At 48.4% G+C, this 18,400-nt stretch overlaps 1 protein-coding gene across 1 annotated transcript in view; it reads left to right on the top strand.

Annotated features, from left to right (window-relative positions):
• Positions 1 to 18,400, top strand: part of MARS (methionyl-tRNA synthetase) — a 143,033-nt gene that overhangs the window by 2,109 nt on the left and 122,524 nt on the right. The window contains exons 2-3 of the mRNA XM_029594591.1: positions 6,698 to 6,788; positions 15,869 to 15,947. Coding sequence (XP_029450451.1) covers positions 6,698 to 6,788; positions 15,869 to 15,947 — 170 coding nt within the window. The remainder of the gene's footprint in view (positions 1 to 6,697; positions 6,789 to 15,868; positions 15,948 to 18,400) is intronic.

The raw sequence follows: 18,400 nt of genomic DNA, 5'->3' as shown, positions 1-18,400 counted from the left end.
TGATGTTTCACTTACCCAGTCAATACTGTGGTAATTGAAATCTCCCATTATTACTACACTACTAGTTTAATTAGCTTCCCTTAGTTCTCTTAGCATTTCACTGTCTGTCTCACCATCTTGGCCAGGTGGACAGTACTATACTTTTATCACTATTCTCTTCCCCAACACACAAGGGATTTCACCCATAAAGATTTGATTGTGCATTTAGACTCATGCAGGATCTTTATTCTGTGGACTCTATGCCATCTCGGACATAACGTGCCACCCTGCCTCCCAGATGCTCCTCTCTCATTGTTGCGATATAATTTGTACCCCGGTATAGCACTGTCCCATTGGTTATCCTCTTTCCACCATGTCTCTGAGATGCCAATTAAGTCTATCATCATTCACTGCTATACATTCTAATTCTCCCATCTTACTTCTTAGATTTCTGGCATTAGCATACAAACATTTCAAAGTGGTTTTTGTTTGTATTTTCATTCTGCTTTTTAATTGATAGGGATAAATTGAAATCTTTTAGCTCAGGTGAGTTTTTAATTACAGGCAATTGGACTTCTTTTATTATTGGAGCCTCAATGTTGGTATGCCCTAATTCTTCTTTTTTTTTTTTTTTTTATATATATATAATTATATCTTTATTGATTATTTATCATTTGCGTAGATAAATACCAAAAGGTATATTCTGGACATCAAAGGAAAATACAATAATAAGCATAAATCATAATAAGAATTTACATTAATGTAACCGAATTCAAGCCCACATCTAGGGGGAAAAAATATAATTACCTAAAGTAAAATACAATATTGCAGCTATAAATACATATAAATGACTACTCTATCTGTAAAAACCACTGAGGATTTATCATTCAAAAAGGTCTCCAAATGAGCTGGATCTAGGAACATATACGATTTCCCTTGGTAAGTTACCAAACACTTAGCGGGAAACATGAGGAAAAAGTAGCACCAAGTGAAATTGTACGCTGCTTATATGAAAGCAATAACTGTCTTATCCCCCCAATTGGATAGAGATTTTTGAGATTAATGATTAAGATATTAAGGAGAATTCATATTTAAGTATGCTACATATGTATATTATTACATTAATACTTAAGGTTTTCTTTTGAATAAATACTTTATTTGTATTGTGAAAATCAAAAATAAAAATGAAAGAAATAACTTCCTACGAAGCTGTGTTTCGCGGGACAGATTTGGGAAACACAAGGACCTTTTGACCACAAAATTCTACGGATTTAAATTTAAAGTATTGTTTAAAAATTAAAACTTTATCCATAACCACTATGAAGGTAACCAATAAGGTGGCTCTTTTGGTTATAATATCCTGAGAGTCCTGGAGAAACTCTGACCCATCCAGACTATTGTCTAATACTAAATTATCGGAGCGCCCCTCAGGACCCTGCTCACGCTTATATTCCAGAAGATAATAGCATTTAGATAACTTGATTTCTTTATCCTGGACTATTTGTAAAACTTCACTGATAACATTTCCTAAACAGTTCTATTGGTGACAATCTAGTTTTAGGAAAGTTCACAAACATTAAGTTTTTATTTCTCATAGCATTATCCAGTTGTTCACTTCTGTTCTGTACACATGAGCTATCTTTAATACTCGATACCATAGCAAAGTGTAAATTATTAGTGGTTTGTTAAAGGTTACCAGTTGTCCCTCTATTGCAGCAGTTCTGTGTTCCAAATCCAGAAACGTTTTAGAGGCTTTTACAGTATAATCATATAATTGGGCGACAGGTTGAAAAAAAGCAGTCTCCATTCGTGAGACTGCTCTCCAAACGTCTCTTATAGTTACATTCTATGGTTCTTCCGGGTCACCTGGTAGATGTCATTTATTCTCTGGAGGCTGAATAACTGGTTTAGGAATCAAAACCAGTAATTCAAGATCTTCGTTTTCCAATTGCTGATGAGCACTGGTCTGGATGACTAAATCCTGACTCTGAGGGATTGGAGTACTAGTAGAAGTTGATGTCAAATAATCAGCTTGGTATCGTTGTTGAGGCTCCAAATTCAATAAATCTACATTAGATAGAGTCCCAGATGCTATTAAACCCACAGATGATTCCAAATGAGGTGCAAGGGGAGGAGTCCTACTGCCCATACTTAATGTAAGCCCACCTGAAGTTCCAGTTACTTCACCTTCCTCCCTGGAAGTACCATAGTTGTTCCCATGAAGTGGTGATTCAAGGGCCCAGTTATGGGTGGAGTCACCTGGGGAGCTGAAAAACACCTCCTCTTTCTTTTTCTCCCCATTCCTACATAATGGGCCGGCCCGGTAGTAAGTGCTGCCATTGAGAAGAGCCAGGTTTGATTCTTGGGCCTTGCTTCTGCTGGACTGGCTTGTGAATGCTGCCGAAGCAGAGTTCACAGCCCCTGGGTTGGGGGTGGGTGATGACGCCTAATGGCCAGACTCACGGGCCAATGCAATAAGATGAGCGTAAAAAATGTGTGTCCAAACTGGGTGCCCGTCTTTTTAACACGCGCACAGGCACCTCTCTTAGGTGTCCGATGCTATATGTAAATGAGCTGGTGCTTTAAAAGGCATGCACTCAGGAGAAATTGTGCGCTTATTGCTAGGGGTGCTCAAAACAAACCATAGAGAACACTATCAACTAAAAAATGAATGAAATGTATCCATTTAAAAAAAAAAAATAATAATTTCTGGACGCATAATAGCAAGGGGCAAAATCAGCCTGGAGCATGTATATTGTGCTTCCAGAAATTTTTTTGTTTTTTTATAATCGATCCATTTCATTAATTCTTTAGTAGATCTACTGTTCTCTGTGGAACAGTATTTTTTATTTTTTTTTTATTTTTTTTCATAAGCCATTCGTAGGTCATGGACTTAATGCCAACTCTGGGGCTGTTGTTTAAATTTGCTGGGTTAAAAAGTGTGTGCTGGGTGCCCAGGGATTTACCTCATCAGGAGGTAATATCTAATGGCCTCATCTACGTGGAATTTACATGTGATGAGCGCTATTAGCTACGTGTTTGTTTGGGTATGCGTATTGGACGCACTTAATCCCCTTATTGCATCGGGTATTTCTCTAGCGCATCCAACCGAAGGTAAACCTGTGCGCTTTATTGCATCGGGCCCCTCAGATTCTGACCGATGGCTGGGTTGAGTTGAAAGGGCATATAAAACCCCGGAGGAGTTGTGCATAAGGGCCTGTGATGCTGTGGCCCAACAGAAATTGGTTCTAATTGAGCTGGGAGCCCAAAGGAGCAAGAGGAAGGTGGGTGGAAACCGAAACCTGAAGGAGGTCGCACAGTGGGACGGAGTGGCAGCAGAAGCCAGAAGGAAGCTAGAGTGCATGCTGAAAGGACCAAGAAGCCACTCTATAATATTCTGGTGAGAGCTTGTTTCGAGTATTGCATCCAGTTCTGGAGATCACTCCTGCAAAAGGATAAGGACAGGATGGAGTGGGTCCAGAGAGAAGCTACTGAAATGATCAGCGGTCTTCACTGTAAAAGATCCGGGGAGAGACACGAGGTCCTAGGCACCATATAGCCTGGAGGGAGAGCGGGGGTAGGATAGAAACTTTCAGCTTTTCTATACAGAAGGGCGGGTCCTTTACAGAGGAAGGGAAGCTTGAGGATGAGGGGGAAGACTCTGGAGCAGTCTGAAGACGTATTTTTTTCACAGAAAGGGTGGTGCATCTGTAGAGAAGTCTCCCATCGGAGGTGGTGGAGACAAACAAAAAAATAATGAAACGAGTATGGTAGGTCTCTTGGGGAGAGCACAAGAATTGAAATGCCAAGGATTAAGGTCTGCAGTAAGTAGGAAGGGAGATGCAGAGTTGAGGGACTTTATTTGCCGACCTGCTCTGTTTCTGTGAGAATTTCAAAATGGAGAGATTTAATACGCAGTTTGGACCCGCGGGGAGGCACGCAGCTTGCTAAACTATGGCTTTATTGTGTCACTGGCCATTTGGAGGTTGTTTTCAGTGTTCAGGCAGCTTCTGTACTTTTATAGCAGTGAGTGCATGGAAGCCATTCTCACATAGATACGCATCGCGGATAGTTGCAACCCCTCTGTGGCATGTCCCATATAAGGAGGTTAATAAATAAACTGAGCAGACTGGGGGTGGTAGAGAACAGAGGGTAGTGGTAAATGGTTCAGTCCAAGGCACAGGAGCCAACTTTTCAAAATGATTGGAGGAACTAAACTCAACAAATGTTATTGCTCCCTGGACACAGTGAAGGATTTTGCCCCCTATTTGGGGGAGCTCAAGCACCCACTGCACCCCTAGAGCTGGTACCTTTTCTCCAAGGAAAGAAGAATTATAAGTGAATTACCTCAGATCAGTCCTGGGGCTGCTTCTCTTGAATACTTTCATGAGTGATGCACAAGAGGTTGTTAGGAGAGGTTTGTGTTTTTGGACATACTAAAATCGTCAACAGTAGTCACTTCTGATGGGGGAAGACAAAATGAGTAATCTAAGAAAGGCGTGGGCTGGTGATTAGAAACTTAGATTTCATGCAAAAAAAAAGTGCAGTCATTCTCTTAAGGTGCAGAAATGAAGCGGAGTGGTATCTGATGAGTTAGCTGGTAATGTGCACCAAACTAGAGTGATCCTATCTGATCTCAAGATTGCAAAACAGTGAGACAAGGCAATAGTGAGAGGGGGGCTAGGATGCCTAGGAAGAGAAATGACCTGCAAACTTAAGGAGGTGGTGGTGTCTCTGCCTAGGTCACCAGTAAGACCTCATCTGGAGTATTGTGTTCAGCTCAAAAAGGGATGTAGACAGAGTAGTGGTGGAGTAGGTGGCATCTTTTTTGACTCCTCTGGTGGCTGTGGGATAGTTATTTATTTATTTTAAAGTTGTTTTTTTTTTTTAATACCGACATTCATTTGCATATCACATCGGTTTACATGGAATAATTTTAACACAACATATGAAATTTGGATGCAACAATTGTGTAGAAAGGTTGCAGAAGTAGCATTATTTAATATAATGTGGAAGAGGAGTAAATGTGTGGATGGGGTTATGCGAAGGCCTGCTTGAAAACCCAAATTTTCAGTTTTTTTGGGTTTTTTTAAATGTATGGGATATGTGGCTTCCTTCCTCTATGGGAGGGGGGGGGGGGGGGGGAAGAGGTTGTGGAGGAAGATGGTCCTACTCTTCCTTTGGTTCCTCTCTCCTTTGTGGGGGAGGTGGACCAGCAGGGCACCGGCTCCTCTCAGCTTTCTGGCAGCAGGTATTCAGGGCTATCCTTAGGGAATGCTATCCCTTTCCTGAGAGAGAACTGGGGGCTTGTGCTGCTGGGGGTATCCCTTCAAGAAACCACCAAGACCTGTGAGCAAAGAGACAAACATCCCCCCCCCCCCTCCCCTCCCCTCAGTCCTTTTATCAGAGGGGTGGGACTGGATTTCCTCCTGACATGGGATTCTCCAGGTTCTGCTCCGTTTTCTCCTGAGCCATCTTTGGGGTGGGATTTCATTGCTTGCTGCACTTTAGTTTCTTCTGTCTCTACATGCTCTTGCCACATCTGCTTGCTCCCCTCCACCCTGCGCTGATTTCGGCCTGAGAATGTGAGCCCTTTAGAGCTTCATGTTGGGGCAAGGTGAGACCTGAGCCTGGTGGTCTCCCATAGCCCACAGAAACTAAACGCAAACAATGGTTTTGCCGCTGTAAGCAAGCTCCGTGTAAACAAATCAACTGGTGATGCCCCCACCCTACACCTAAAATCGCAGAGAGAGCATCAGGGCGGTCCCTCCAGCCGTTGCCTCACGAGGACCCCATTTGGAAGGAGTTGTTTCTTCTCTCTGTGGGCCCTTAGACACCAGTGTGGGATGGGGGAGAAGGAAGGGGCGCTGGAAAGAGAATGGGAACGGGACAGCATTTTTGAAGGGATTTGTTTATAAGTCAGTGTAAAAAGGCAAAATGGGGATAGCCAATCGACATTAAAAAAAAACAAAAACCCCAATGGCCAGCCTTCTGGGAGGTCAGCAGAGGGAGAAATCTTTAACATGGAAACACCCAGGAATAATGGCATTTTCGAAAGGAGGGAAATGAGAAAATGGATGATTTCTGTTTGTATCCCAGCAAGTTTTATACAGGTTTTTAAACATGAGATGGAAGACTTGAAAGAGGGGGAAGTAAATCAGTGTTTCCCAACCTTTTCAAGCCCAAGGCACACCTGCATTAACACAGAGGTTGTGTGGCACGCCAGCCTCCATGGAGCAGGCAGCACGGACATGGAAAGGACTCGTTTGGCCAATTAGAAAAGCTTGTAAAGCACTGAAATTCCCATCAGTCTCGCTTCCAAATATTAAAACAAAGAGAGGGAGAGGGCAGAGAAACACATGAGCTAATCACAGTGGACCAACTCCCTCTATATACAAGTGCAGGAGAAGGTCAGCTATTTGGGGCAAAGCTCTGAATAATACTGTTAGCCACCTTGAGGATCATTTGGGAAGGCGGGCTAAAAATCCAAAATATTATTGTATTTATACTGTGTGCTCTTTCAGTAGCAGTTAATACACTGTCTCACACAAGGCCTGTGAGGACTGGCACGATCTAAATTGGAAAAACCGAAATCCAAGTGACTTGTCCTTTGGGATAGGGGGATAGCTTCCCTCTGCTTGTGTAGCTGTTGGCTTGAATGACAGGAGGGATTGTCTTGTCTGCTAAATATAATCTGGTCCTTTTATTTTGAATTTAGATCTTGTTGTTCCTTTCCTCACACATCCAAGGCTCCCTGCCCTGCAGCTGGACAGTGGAAATTACCTTTTCTCTGCAAATGCCATTTGTCAGTAAGTTCACGTTTCCTTCTGTTTTATTGTGCACCAAGAGATGAAGAAGGGGGCAGGACCCTTAGTCCCCAGCTAACTGTCAGGCCGATACAGTACAGTGTGCTTTGCTGAGTGCACCGTTTAGCACCCATTTGGACGTTCGTTTTAGATGCGCTCTTATTACCCCTTATACTGTAAGGGGTAATAGTGTGTTGAAAACGCGTGGCCAACCCCCCCCCCCCGAAAACAAATAGCATTCATCACATGCAAATGCATGTTGATGAGCCTATTAGTCACCCAGGATACTGAAAGTAAAATGAGCGGCCAAGCCAAGGGCAGGCGTTAAGTTTGAAACAACTGGGAAAAGTGTACAGAAAAGCAGAAAAAACCTGCTTTTCTGTACACCCTTTTCTGGTTCCTCCAACTTAATATCCTAGCGATATTAAGTCTGAGGAACCTACAGTTTAAAATAAAAAAAAAAAAAAAAAAATCTAACCCGCCAGTGAGCGGGCTAGAAAAACGGACTCTCAATCTTACCGGCATGCGTTTTTCCTATCCCTTGGCTGTCCCTAGCGCCTCCTTATTAGCGCACTGCCCCATTTAAAAGGAGAATCACGGGCCCAGGAGAGGTGCCTGGGCACGCATCGGGAGAGCGGGCGCTCAACACGGAGCACCGGCTCTCCCGCACTTTTTACGGAATCTGCCCGTGTGAGCTTTCTTCTGGGGTGTTTGCGGACTCCCATTTCTGCTTTTACTCCAAGCTTGATTAGCCATGCCTAAGCAGGCAAGAACCCTGCCAATGGTGAAAAAAAAATCCACCAAATCCTCAGTGGGTCAGATTAAGCTCAAAGTAAAGACTGAAAATACCCAAACTACTGCGCAGTGGGAGGCCTTAAAATCAGAGGTAGAAAAATATTTAGGAAATATTTAAACTAGGGTGTAAAAATTATTTTTCTTGAACTTTCTTTTTCACATTTTGTGTTCTCAAGAGATGTTTTTTCTTGCTTCTTTTTTTTTTTTAATTGTTTTATACATTTGTATAGTTTTTGGTTTTCTCAGAGGACAAGCAGGATGGTAGTTTTCACACATGGATGACATATTATCCATTGGAGACCAGCATGGAAAACTTTGACTGGCACACTGAGCGTGCCCTGCATGCCGCTGTCCACGCGGGGTCCCTCTTCAGTCTCTTCCTTTCCGCGAAGTTGCTGCCTCATGGTTGTGAGCTCGTGCTTCTTTTAAGCAGTTTTTCTGAAATTTGCCTTTTTTCCCCGCATCGGGTAGGGTCCCTTGTATTTTTTTCTCGGTTCTGTTCTCTGCGACTTGGTAAGTCCTTCGGTCTTTTGTGGTCGTGGTTTCATCTCCCAGTGTCCGCTGCCCATCGACTGCATATTTTTTCTGATGGCATCGACTGGTTTTCGCCAGTGTTCCCGGACTATGTCCATCACAGACCCCGATGAGATCTGCATCCTCTGCCTGGGGGCATCCCATGATGTCCGCCGTTGCTCTGTGCCCAGATGACCCCGAAGGGCTGTCGGGCATGTCTCGACAAGATGGAAAAATTATTCGGCTCCAAAAGACTGGATCCGTGGTCAGCTTCGGGGACCTCCACCCCGTTCGGGAAGGAGATTCCAATTTTGATCCCATTGGAGTTGCCCCCACAACTGTTCCCCGGGCCCAAGACTGGAGCCTGGGACCACATGCGGTCTTTGTTGTCCCGTTCCCAGTCCGGTTCCTCTCCGTCTCCCTTGGTCCCAGGAAAAGATCAAGGCGATTTTCGAGAGCAGTTGAAGAAACATAGACATCAATCATCATCCTCTATGCCAAACCGCGGAGGAAGCGATTCTCTCCAGCCCCTTTGAAGCCTCCAGATGGCCTCCACCGACATCGGTGGAGAGATCAATGCCCCGCAGTCCCGATTCCACCTCCTCCCCAAGCCGCTTTGTCTTCGGCTGCCTTTGAGGAGGAGTTGGAGAGGCATGTGCAGTTGGTGGTCGGCCGGGCCCTGCAGGACTTCGAGCCTCTGGTTCCACCGGGGCTGCTACTGCTGCAGGAGCTGACTCCACTGGTGCTTGCACCTTTACTCGATATGCTGCTCTGTGTTGTACCGACACACCCGGCACCGGTGCCCCAAGCCCCTTCACGGTCGAAGGGAGCAACGCTGCCACCACCGGCCCCCATACCAGTGAGAGACGACTCAGGGGAGGAAGGGCCATCAGGTTCGATAGTTTCTCGGGGATGCATGATGCTTCGCCACTTCCTAGCTGCCCCAGCGCCATCTGGATCAGTTCCATCGGAGCCTTTGGTGCTACTGATCCCATCGGCGCTCCTATAGCCTCGCAGTCCATAGATGCCTCCAGCTCCTTCTTTGAGGCCGCCACCTCGACCGCCATTGGGTCTTCGACACCCCCCCCACTCCCCAGCATCCCTGGAAGGACTCAGGGAGGGGGAGGCTCCTAATGACTCCTGGGAAGGGGAGGCATCCACGTCCTCCACTGAGAAGTCGGAGGATCTGCCTTCAGAACCTTCTCCACCGGAGGAATGGCAAAAATCTCCCCAGGAGGATCTCTCCTTCGCGGGATTCGTAAAAGCCATGGCAGAATTGGTGCCTTGCCAGCTTTTAAAGAGCAGGACACCGTGCACAGGATGCTTGAGATTCTGCCATTCATGGATGTCCCGAAAGAGGTGGTGGCGGTTCCAGTCATGACATCTTCAAGGAGCTGGTGGCCTGCCTTTGGGAACACCCCATTTAGGGGCCACCAGTGAACCGGAAGATGGACGCAGTTTACCTAGTCCAGCCTACCACCAGATTCGAGTGCCGTCACCAATCGGTGGTGTTAGGAGGATCCGCACCCATGCCTCTGCTCCCCCAGGGAGGGAGAATAGGGCTCTCAATGCCCTTGGGTGCCGGGTGTTTCAGGGCTCAATGTTAACTGCTCACATTGCTTGCTACCAATTGTACATGGGGCAGTACTCCAGGAACCTGTGGAAACAGGCTCTTGAGTTTAGTGAATGCCAACCACAGCAATTCCAGGAGGATTTCCAAAATATTGTCCAGCAGCGCTTGGAGTGTGATAAGCACGAAGTTCACTCTGCTTGTAATATTTTCAAGACAACCATGAGAACCACCACAATGGGCATCAGGACTGCCTGGCTGACTTGCCATGAATGGGGGAAAATCTATTTGAAGACAGAATCAAGGAGGCGGTAGCGCAACTGAAGGACTATCAGGAAACCCTTCAGCTGTTGTCAGCTAGTACCTCTGACACCCAGCCACCCAAGAAGCCCCCTCAGCAATATCAGAAGAGGCCCTTCTGACAGCCCTGCAAATACTATCCGCCAGCTTCGAGGGCCAGATCTCAATGACCTCCACCCAGAGCTAGGCCCAGGCAGCCTCAGGCACCCTGAGCAGCCACAGTTCCACCACAGAATTCCTCCATGTGTTTTTGACTAGTGGCCAGGGAGCATGAGCAAGCCCTCACTGAAGGCTCGGGGTCGGCTCCAGCTGTTTGCAGACTGATGTTCCATCCTGTTCACCTCCATGTCCCTGGTGGGGACCAACAGGGGACTTACAAATGCTTCGGATAGAGCTCTCCGCCCTTGTACTGGCTCGGGTGCTTGATCCCGTTTTGCCCAGTCAGCACAGCAAAGGGTTCTACTCCAGTTATTTTCTAATCCCTTAGAACAGGGGTCCCCAACCACCAGTCCGTGGACCAGGCCGTGGGAGTTTTTTGCCAGTCCGCGGCGCCGCCAAGCACCGGCAGGTGTGTCGCGCGCTCCCGGTCTCTCCCGCTGCCGTTGCCGTCGGGCTGTCAGCACGTTCAAGCCCAGTGGGAACAGCAGCGGTGCTAGAAGAAGCTGTGGCACCCGCGGCTGGCCTTTTCTTCTTCCCGCGCCTGCCCCCCTCCCGTGACCCGGAACAGGAAGTGATACACGGAGCGGTGCGCGGGAAGGAGAAAGAGCCGTGCCACGTGATAAAGTAGCAGCGGCAGCTGCAGCGTCAGTCCTCGAGCAATAGAAGCAGCCGGTAATCGAGAAAGGAGACAGCAGCATGAGCCTCCCACGGCCGATGGGATTCTTCTTTCTTGGCCTGCGGGAGCTGCTGCAGCTCCCATTTGTGCTCGGGGGGGGGAGAAGAGGAAGTGAGTGAGAGAAAGAAAGAGAGAGAAGCAGCCAGCCAGCCTTTGTGTGATTGACTGGTCAGAGAGCTGATGTGTATGTGAGAGACAATGAAAGTGACTACTCAAGGAGATGACTGATGTGTATGTGAGAGCGTGAGACATTAGTCAGGGAGGTGACTGATGTGTGTGTATGTGAGAGAGAGAAAAAGCATGGAAGTGAGAAGTCTGGGTATGTGGGAAAGCATGGGCGTAAGAAGCCTGGTGTTGTGGGGGTGAAAGAAAGCATGGGAGTGAGAAACCTGGGTGAGTGTGCATGCATGAGAGAGAGAGACTGCTTGGTAAGGTGACGGTGTGTGTGAGAGAAAAAGACTGGTGTGTGTGAATGTGAGAGAATGTGATTCAGGGAATGAGAAGCCTGTGCACGTGGAGAGTGAGCATGGAAATGAGAGAGACTGGCGTGTGTGTAACAGAGAGAAAGTGATTATGGGAATGAGAAGCCTGTGCATGTGAAGAGAGTGAGCATGAGAGTGAGAAACCTGGGTGTGTGTGAGACACAGCATGGGAGGGAGAAGCCTGTATATCTGAAAGAGAACATGGGAGTGGGAAGCCTGTGTGTGTGTGTGTGTGTGTGTATGCATGAGTGAGATCAGGTGACTGGTGTGTGTGTGTGTGAGAGAGAGAAATAAAGTGATTATGGGAATGAGAAGCCTGTGCATGTGAAGAGAGTGAGCATGGGAGTGAGAAACCTGGGTGTGTGTGAGACACATCATGGGAGGGAGAAGCCTGTATATCTGAAAGAGAACATGGGAGTGAGAGACTGGTGAGTGTGTGTGTGTGTGTGTGTGTGTGTGTGTGAGAGAGAGAAAGAAAGTGATTATGGGAATGAGAAGCCTGTGCATGTGGAGAGAACAAGCATGGGAATGAGAGACGAGTGAGTGAGTGTGTGGGGGTGTTTGTGTGTGTGTGAGAGAGAGAGAGACAGAGAAAGTGATTATGAGAGTGAGAAGCCCATATATGTAAGTAGAACACGGGAGTGGGAAGCCTGTGTGTGTATGGCATGAGAGAAACTGTTCAGGAAGGTGACTGGTGTGTGTGTGCCAAAGACTGGGAGATGATTGGTGTGTGAGAGACAGAAACTGGTCATGGGGGCATGACTGGTATGGGTGTGTGTGTGTGAGAGACATGGGCACTAAGGAAGAGGACCATAAGTATAGAGCTTAGCTTCTACTGCTGCTTCTGGTGTGTGCCACGGCCTGCAGGGACGGGGAGTAGGAAAGCTGCTGGAGGGGGTAAGTAAAGGTGGCTTTTTAAGTTTATTTTTCTTGACTGCCATTTTAATTGTGTGATGTCTGCTTTCTTGAAATATTTTATTGGTGTTTGGAGAATGTTTAATAGTTTTTATGAGTTTTTAATTGTTGGATGTTATTCTGTTCATAGCTGTTTTGAAACATTTATTCTGCTTATTAGTATAGTTTTACAATTATTTCTGTGTGGGGATCTATAGGTGCTTGCTAGTTCTGTTTTCCTAATAAGAGGTGTATTGGTTTTTAGGACCTGATTTAATATTTGTAGTGTTGCCTTTTCATAGATAGGGTTGCTCCTGTTTGAGTGTATTGCATAATACATGTGTAACTGAGTGCAGATTAGTTTATGTGCATTACTACAGATCCTGGGAGTATGTTAGGTCAGTTCTGTGTCTGTTACCGAGATGAAATATTTTGCTAGCATGTAAGCGTTTGTATCGGTCTTATTTGTTGTGTTTTCTCAAGAGGACATGCATTGGTGGTAAACTACTGTCTTTTCATAAGTAGGGCTATTGAGCCTGGAAGTAGAAGGAGTTTGAGTTGCTGTTACTGAGATGTCACCAGAACCAGAATATCTTTTTTGTAGGGTGAGTTGTATGGGGAATGTCATAATTCTGCTTTACATCCATTATTGTGGGTCAGGGGGGTTCCCATGGATACAAACTGTACTTTTACATCTAGTCCCGTGACAATCATGGGTCAGTGTGCCATGCATGTGAGAACCTATGGTGAGTTGAGTCACATTCACATTATAAATGTCATAATTAAATAAGTGTGCACTAAAATCCAACCCCCTCCATAACCCCGCCCCATATGACCAAAGCCCCGCCCCTACCCCACCCCCACCCCGCCCTGCCGGGCCATGGAAAAATGGTCTTGCTTGAAGCCGGTCCCTGGTGCAAAAAAGGTTGGGGACCACTGCCTTAGAAGACAGAAGGACTCCAGCCCATCTTGGACCTGAGGGCCTTAAACCGTTTCTTGGTGAAGGAGAAGTTCAAAATGGTCTTGCTGGGCACCGTGATTCCCCCCCCCCCTTCTCAAAGTGGGAGACTAGCTCTGCTCCCTAGATCTAAAAGACGCATGCACTCATATCACCATCTTTTCACAATACCTTTGATTCCTGGTCGACGGGAATCACTACCAGTATCGCGTTCTGCCCTTTGCCCTGGCATCCATGCCCTGTGTCTTTACCAAGTGTCTAGTGGTGGTCGGTGCCTATCTTCGGAAACAGAGAATTCATGTCTTCCCGTACCTCAATGACTGGCTTATCAAGAGCACTTCAGGGCAGGGGACTCAGAGTGCCCTGCGCATCTCAATCCAAATTTTGGAAAACCTGGGATTTCTGATCAACTATCCAAAATACCGTCTTCAACCGTCCTTGCAACTGGACTTCATTGGAGCTCGACTGGACGCTGCCCAGGTGAAGGCCTTCCTGCCTCGAGACAGGATGGAGACCCTCGCAGCTCTCGCTCGAGCGGTCTCTGCTTCCTCTCAGGTCTCTGCGCATCAGCTTCTCCGGTTGCTAGGCCACATGGCAGCAACAGTGTATGTCACCCCCTTTACTCGGCTGCATATGCGCAGGGTGCAGTGGACGCTATGCTGTCAATGGTGCGAGGTCAAGACCTGCATGTTCTAATCACCATACTGCTATGCCAATCCCTTCGGTGGTGGGTGACTCCCTCCAATCTGGAAAAGGGAGTCCCCTCCAGGAGCCCACTACCCCAAGATACCCTTGCCACAGACGCATCTCAGGAGGGGTTGGGGAGCACATCTGGTGTGTCTCCGCACCCAGGGTCTCTGGTCTGCGCAAGAATGGCAGTCTCAAATCAACTCCCTGGAGCTGTGAGCAATTCGGTACACACTCCAGGCATTCCGAGAGCAACTCCTGAACAAAGTAATTCTTGTTCAGACCGATAATCAGGTAGCTATGTGGTATCTGAACAAACAGGGGGAAACGGGATCCTTCACCTTCTGTCAGGAGGCAGTCCACATATGGTCATAGGCCATCGACAATGGCATGCTCCTCAGGGCAGTGTATCTACCAGGTGTGGACAACACCCCGGCGGACTCCCTGAGCCGTGCCTTTCAACCTCAGGAGTGGTCACTCCGTCAAAAGGTGGCGAACAGGATCTTTCGCTTATGGAGTACCCCGGACATAGACCTCTTCGCCTCTCTGGAAAACAGGAAGGTGGACTGCTTCTGCTCCCTAGGCCAGAGGAGCAGCGTATAGCTGGCAGATGCCTTCTCGATTCACTGGGGTACCGGGCTGCTGTACACTTACCCTATCCTGCCGCTCATCTCGAAAATACTCCAGAAGCTTCATCAGGCTCAGGCCTCCATGATCCTGATTGCCCCCTTTTGTCCCCGTCAGATCTGGTTTCCGACTCTACAGGATCTGGCCTCACGCCCCCTGATCTGGTTGGGACGGGCCCAGACTCATCACCCAAGACCGGGGCAGGCTCTGTCACCTCAACCTATAAACACTGGCCCTCATGGCTTGGATGTTGACCGGGGACTATGCAGGCCCTTGGCCTTTCGGAAGGGGTATTGTGAGTTATTCTGGAGTCTAGGAAGTCTTCTACCAGGAGATCGTTCAATATGAAGTGGAAGTGGATTGCAAGAGAGCGCTGGATTTTTACTTAGAGCGGTCGGCGCCTCACTGTTTCTCCATTCAATTCTTTGTCTCCTTCGACAAGAACAGGCTAGGAGTTGCTGTCTCCAAGTAGACTTTATCCCATTGGCTTGTGGACTGCATTACCTTCTGCTACGCACAGGAGGGCCTACAGCTTGACAGTCACGTCAAGCCTCTCTCGGTACGAGCCATGTCAGTATCGGTGGCTCGTTTGCATGCAGTCCTCATTCATGAGATTTGCAGAGCGGTGACCTGGCATTCCCTCCACACCTTCGCCTGGAAGCCCAACTCTCCCTCCATGGGCCCTGTCCTTGGGTGCAGGTCTGCTCCCGTGGTTGCTGCAGCTCTGGTTGTGGTGCGCGTTGGCACTGGTTCTCTGCTGCACATGTTAGGAGTGGCCTGGAGCTATTCAATCACCCATGTGTGAGGACTACCATCCTGCTTGTCCTTGTAGAAACCCGAGTTGCTTACCTGTAACAGGTGTTCTCAAGGACAGCAGGATGTTAATCCTCACGAAACCTGCCTACCACCCCGCAGATTTGGGTTTCTCTCTGTTTGTTATTTTATTTTTTCGGGAACTCTGTTATAAGACTGAAGAGGAACCCCTTGTGGATGCGTGGTTAGTGGCAGGCTGGGCTCCATCGGATGTTGTCACCCATGTGTGAGGACTAACATCCCGCTGTCCTTGGAGAACACCTGTTACAGGTAATCAACTCTGCTTTCTCTCTCCTCTATTCCTCTCTCCCAACCTCCTCCTCTTTTCAATGCTGTCAGGGAGAAGCCCACATTTACAGTAGCTCTACCTGGGGTCTGCAGCAGCTGCTTGTCCTGAGCCAGCACCAATTTTTAGGCATCTGTGCATTTTCTACCCCTGCTTAAAGTGACCTGTGTGCTGTATAAATGCTGCAGAAAGGCAATGTCAGATTTGAACATTGAGAGGATAATGATCTCCTTATCTGCTCACTCTGGGATGTTGTACGGGGGTGGGGGAGAGAGATGTCCGTGTCATTTATCACAAGCTTCCTCTCTTTCTTCCTGGCTTAGGTTCTTTTTCTTGTCCCATGGGGAAGAATCTAGCGATTCCACCAACCAGTGGCTGGAATGGGAGGCAACACAGCTGCAGGTGAGTGGCCTGAGAAGGTGCTTAGTTTCCAGATGTGTTCTGCATTCAAATGCCATTCCCTGTACGTACCAGGATCAGTCCAGACCGCTGGGTTGTGTCTCCCTTCCAGCAGATGGAGTCAGAGAAAAAAGCTGAAAGGCACCCCCTCTTACACTGGTGTGCCTCCTGCCATCCTTCAGTATTTCTCTAACTCCAGCAAATGAGGGTGACAGAACCTGTGGTCCTGATCTTTTAAAAAGAAAACAAAGCAAAGTAGAAATTATAAGACCTAAGGGTATTTGTTTCTACAAGTGGCTAAATCAAGCTGTTTAAAAAAAAAAAAAAAAAAAGTAATTAGTTTTCTTCTGGAGGTGGAGCAGACTCAGTCCTCCCGAGGCTGCGGCCTTGGTTGAGGCACGGCTGGGGTTAGATACCCCGTTAGCCGTTTTCCCAGAGCCGCTTCTTCTACAAGTGAATAGGGGAATTTACCGGTGGGCCGGTCCCTCCCCCTTGCACCCTGAGATGGCATAGAAACATAGAAATGACGGCAGAAGAAGACCAAACGGCCCATCCAGTCTGCCCAGCATAATTCCTCCGGGGGGGAGGGGAGGGGGGGCACGCCTGTGCCGCGATTGAGGTCCCAGGGGCGTTTTTTCCCCTAGGTGGCTGCGTGTCAGTGTTTAAAAAAAAAAAAAAAAAAAAGTTATTTTTCTACCGTGCGCACAGGTTTCCCGGGGCTCCGGAGGGGCGATTTTCGCCAATTTTTTTCAGCCTTGTGCTCGCTCCTTCTCTGCTGGTATACTGCGGGGTTCAGCATGTGGGGAGCCGGTGGCACGGTTCTCCCGCGATGGCCTTTGTATACGGTGCCTCCTGGGAGGGGAAGGACCGTCGGGGAGCAGCAGCAGGTCGTTTTTAGCACGCTCCCGTGGCACAGGGAGGAATTTGCGCCTCTGCCATCCCCATCTAGCGCGGGAACGGCAGCCGTTTTGCCTCCGCCACGCTCCAGTGTAGGGCTGGATGCAAGGGGAGGGGAGATTGCTCTCCCCACTGAATTTGAGCCCTGGGGGCTTAAAGGGGCAGCTTCCCTTTTCTTCCAAATTTGTGCTTTTAATGCACAAGGCGTTTTTGGAGGCCGAGGCTGAGTTGCAGACTGAGGAGCCTCCGCTTGCGAAGGTGGCTAGGCTTTCTGGGGGTTCAGATTCCTCCAGGGGGAGGACAGGCCATGCGGATGGCCTCCGATCCACCGGATCCCCCTTCACTGGACCCTCTCCTTGTGGATATTGACGGGGATATTGATGAGCCCACCCCAGTTGAGGGGGATGACCCGAGAGTCCTCAGATTATTTCGGAGGGAGGAGCTTGATCATTTAATCCCTCATGTTCTGACGGAGCTCGGTATTGAGGCGCCGCAGCCGAGCTCGGAGGCTACCAAGGGGAGGGGACCCCATTCTCTCAGGGCTTCGGGCCACTCCTAAAGCTTTTCCTTTTCACCCTATGCTACTACAACTCATGACCCGAGAATGGGAAGCTCCCGAGGCCAGCCTTCAGGTGGGGCGAGCCATGGAGAAGCTCTACCTGCTGCCAGACGAGTCCTTGGCCATCCTTAGGGTCCCAAAAGTGGACGCAGCCATTTCAGCCATCACTAAGTGGATGACCATTCCAGTTGCAGGGGCTGCCGCTCTTAAGGATCTTCAGAATAGGAAGCTGGAGGTCCTTCTTAAAAGGATTTTTTAGGTCTCGGCGCTTTGAGTTAGGGCGGCGGTCTGCACAGTAGCCTCATGCAAAGGGCAACTCTTCATTGGATGCAATGGTTGCTCACCTCGCAGGAGTTGCCTCCAGCGGAGCAGGCAGATCACGTGGAGGCGGCTGTGGCTTACACCACGGATGCCTTATATGATTTTCTTCGGGCGTCCTCGCACACTATGGCTTCGGTCTCGGCTAGAAGGCTTCTGTGGCTCCACAACTGGTCGGCTGATGTTTCCTCCAAGGCCCAGCTAGGCAGTCTTCCCTTTAAAGGGAAATTCTTGTTCGCGGATGATCTGAAAGACCTTATCAAATCCCTAGGGACAATAAATAAGGTATACAAGTTGCCGGAGGACAAGCCTTGAACCTCCAGGGCTTTTGGGTCGGCGCGTCCTCGGTTCCGGGGACAGCGCAAGTTTCGGCAGGGCAGGGCTCCGGCCTTCACTCCATGTCAGCCGTCGACGAGGTCTCAGGCTTGGTCTCATTCCTTTCGCGGCCACATGCCTCTCCACGACGGGGGTCCTCAGGGATCTTCTGGGGGCAAGTCCTCCCAATGAAGGTGTCCTGGCCCACTTCTCTGTTTTGGTGATAGGCGGCCGCCTGTCTTTTCTTCGAGGAGTGGGTCAAGATTACATCAGACCAGTGGGTTCTAAGCATCATCGAACACTGCAATGCTTTGGATTTTGCACGCCCATTGCGGGACCTGTTCTTGATTTCGCCCTGCGGGGCCAG

This window comes from Rhinatrema bivittatum, chromosome 3, assembly GCF_901001135.1.
Source record: "Rhinatrema bivittatum chromosome 3, aRhiBiv1.1, whole genome shotgun sequence".
NCBI classification, from domain to species: domain Eukaryota; kingdom Metazoa; phylum Chordata; class Amphibia; order Gymnophiona; family Rhinatrematidae; genus Rhinatrema; species Rhinatrema bivittatum.
Note: the sequence above shows the minus strand (reverse complement) of the source record. Positions and strands in the feature narration are given on the sequence as shown.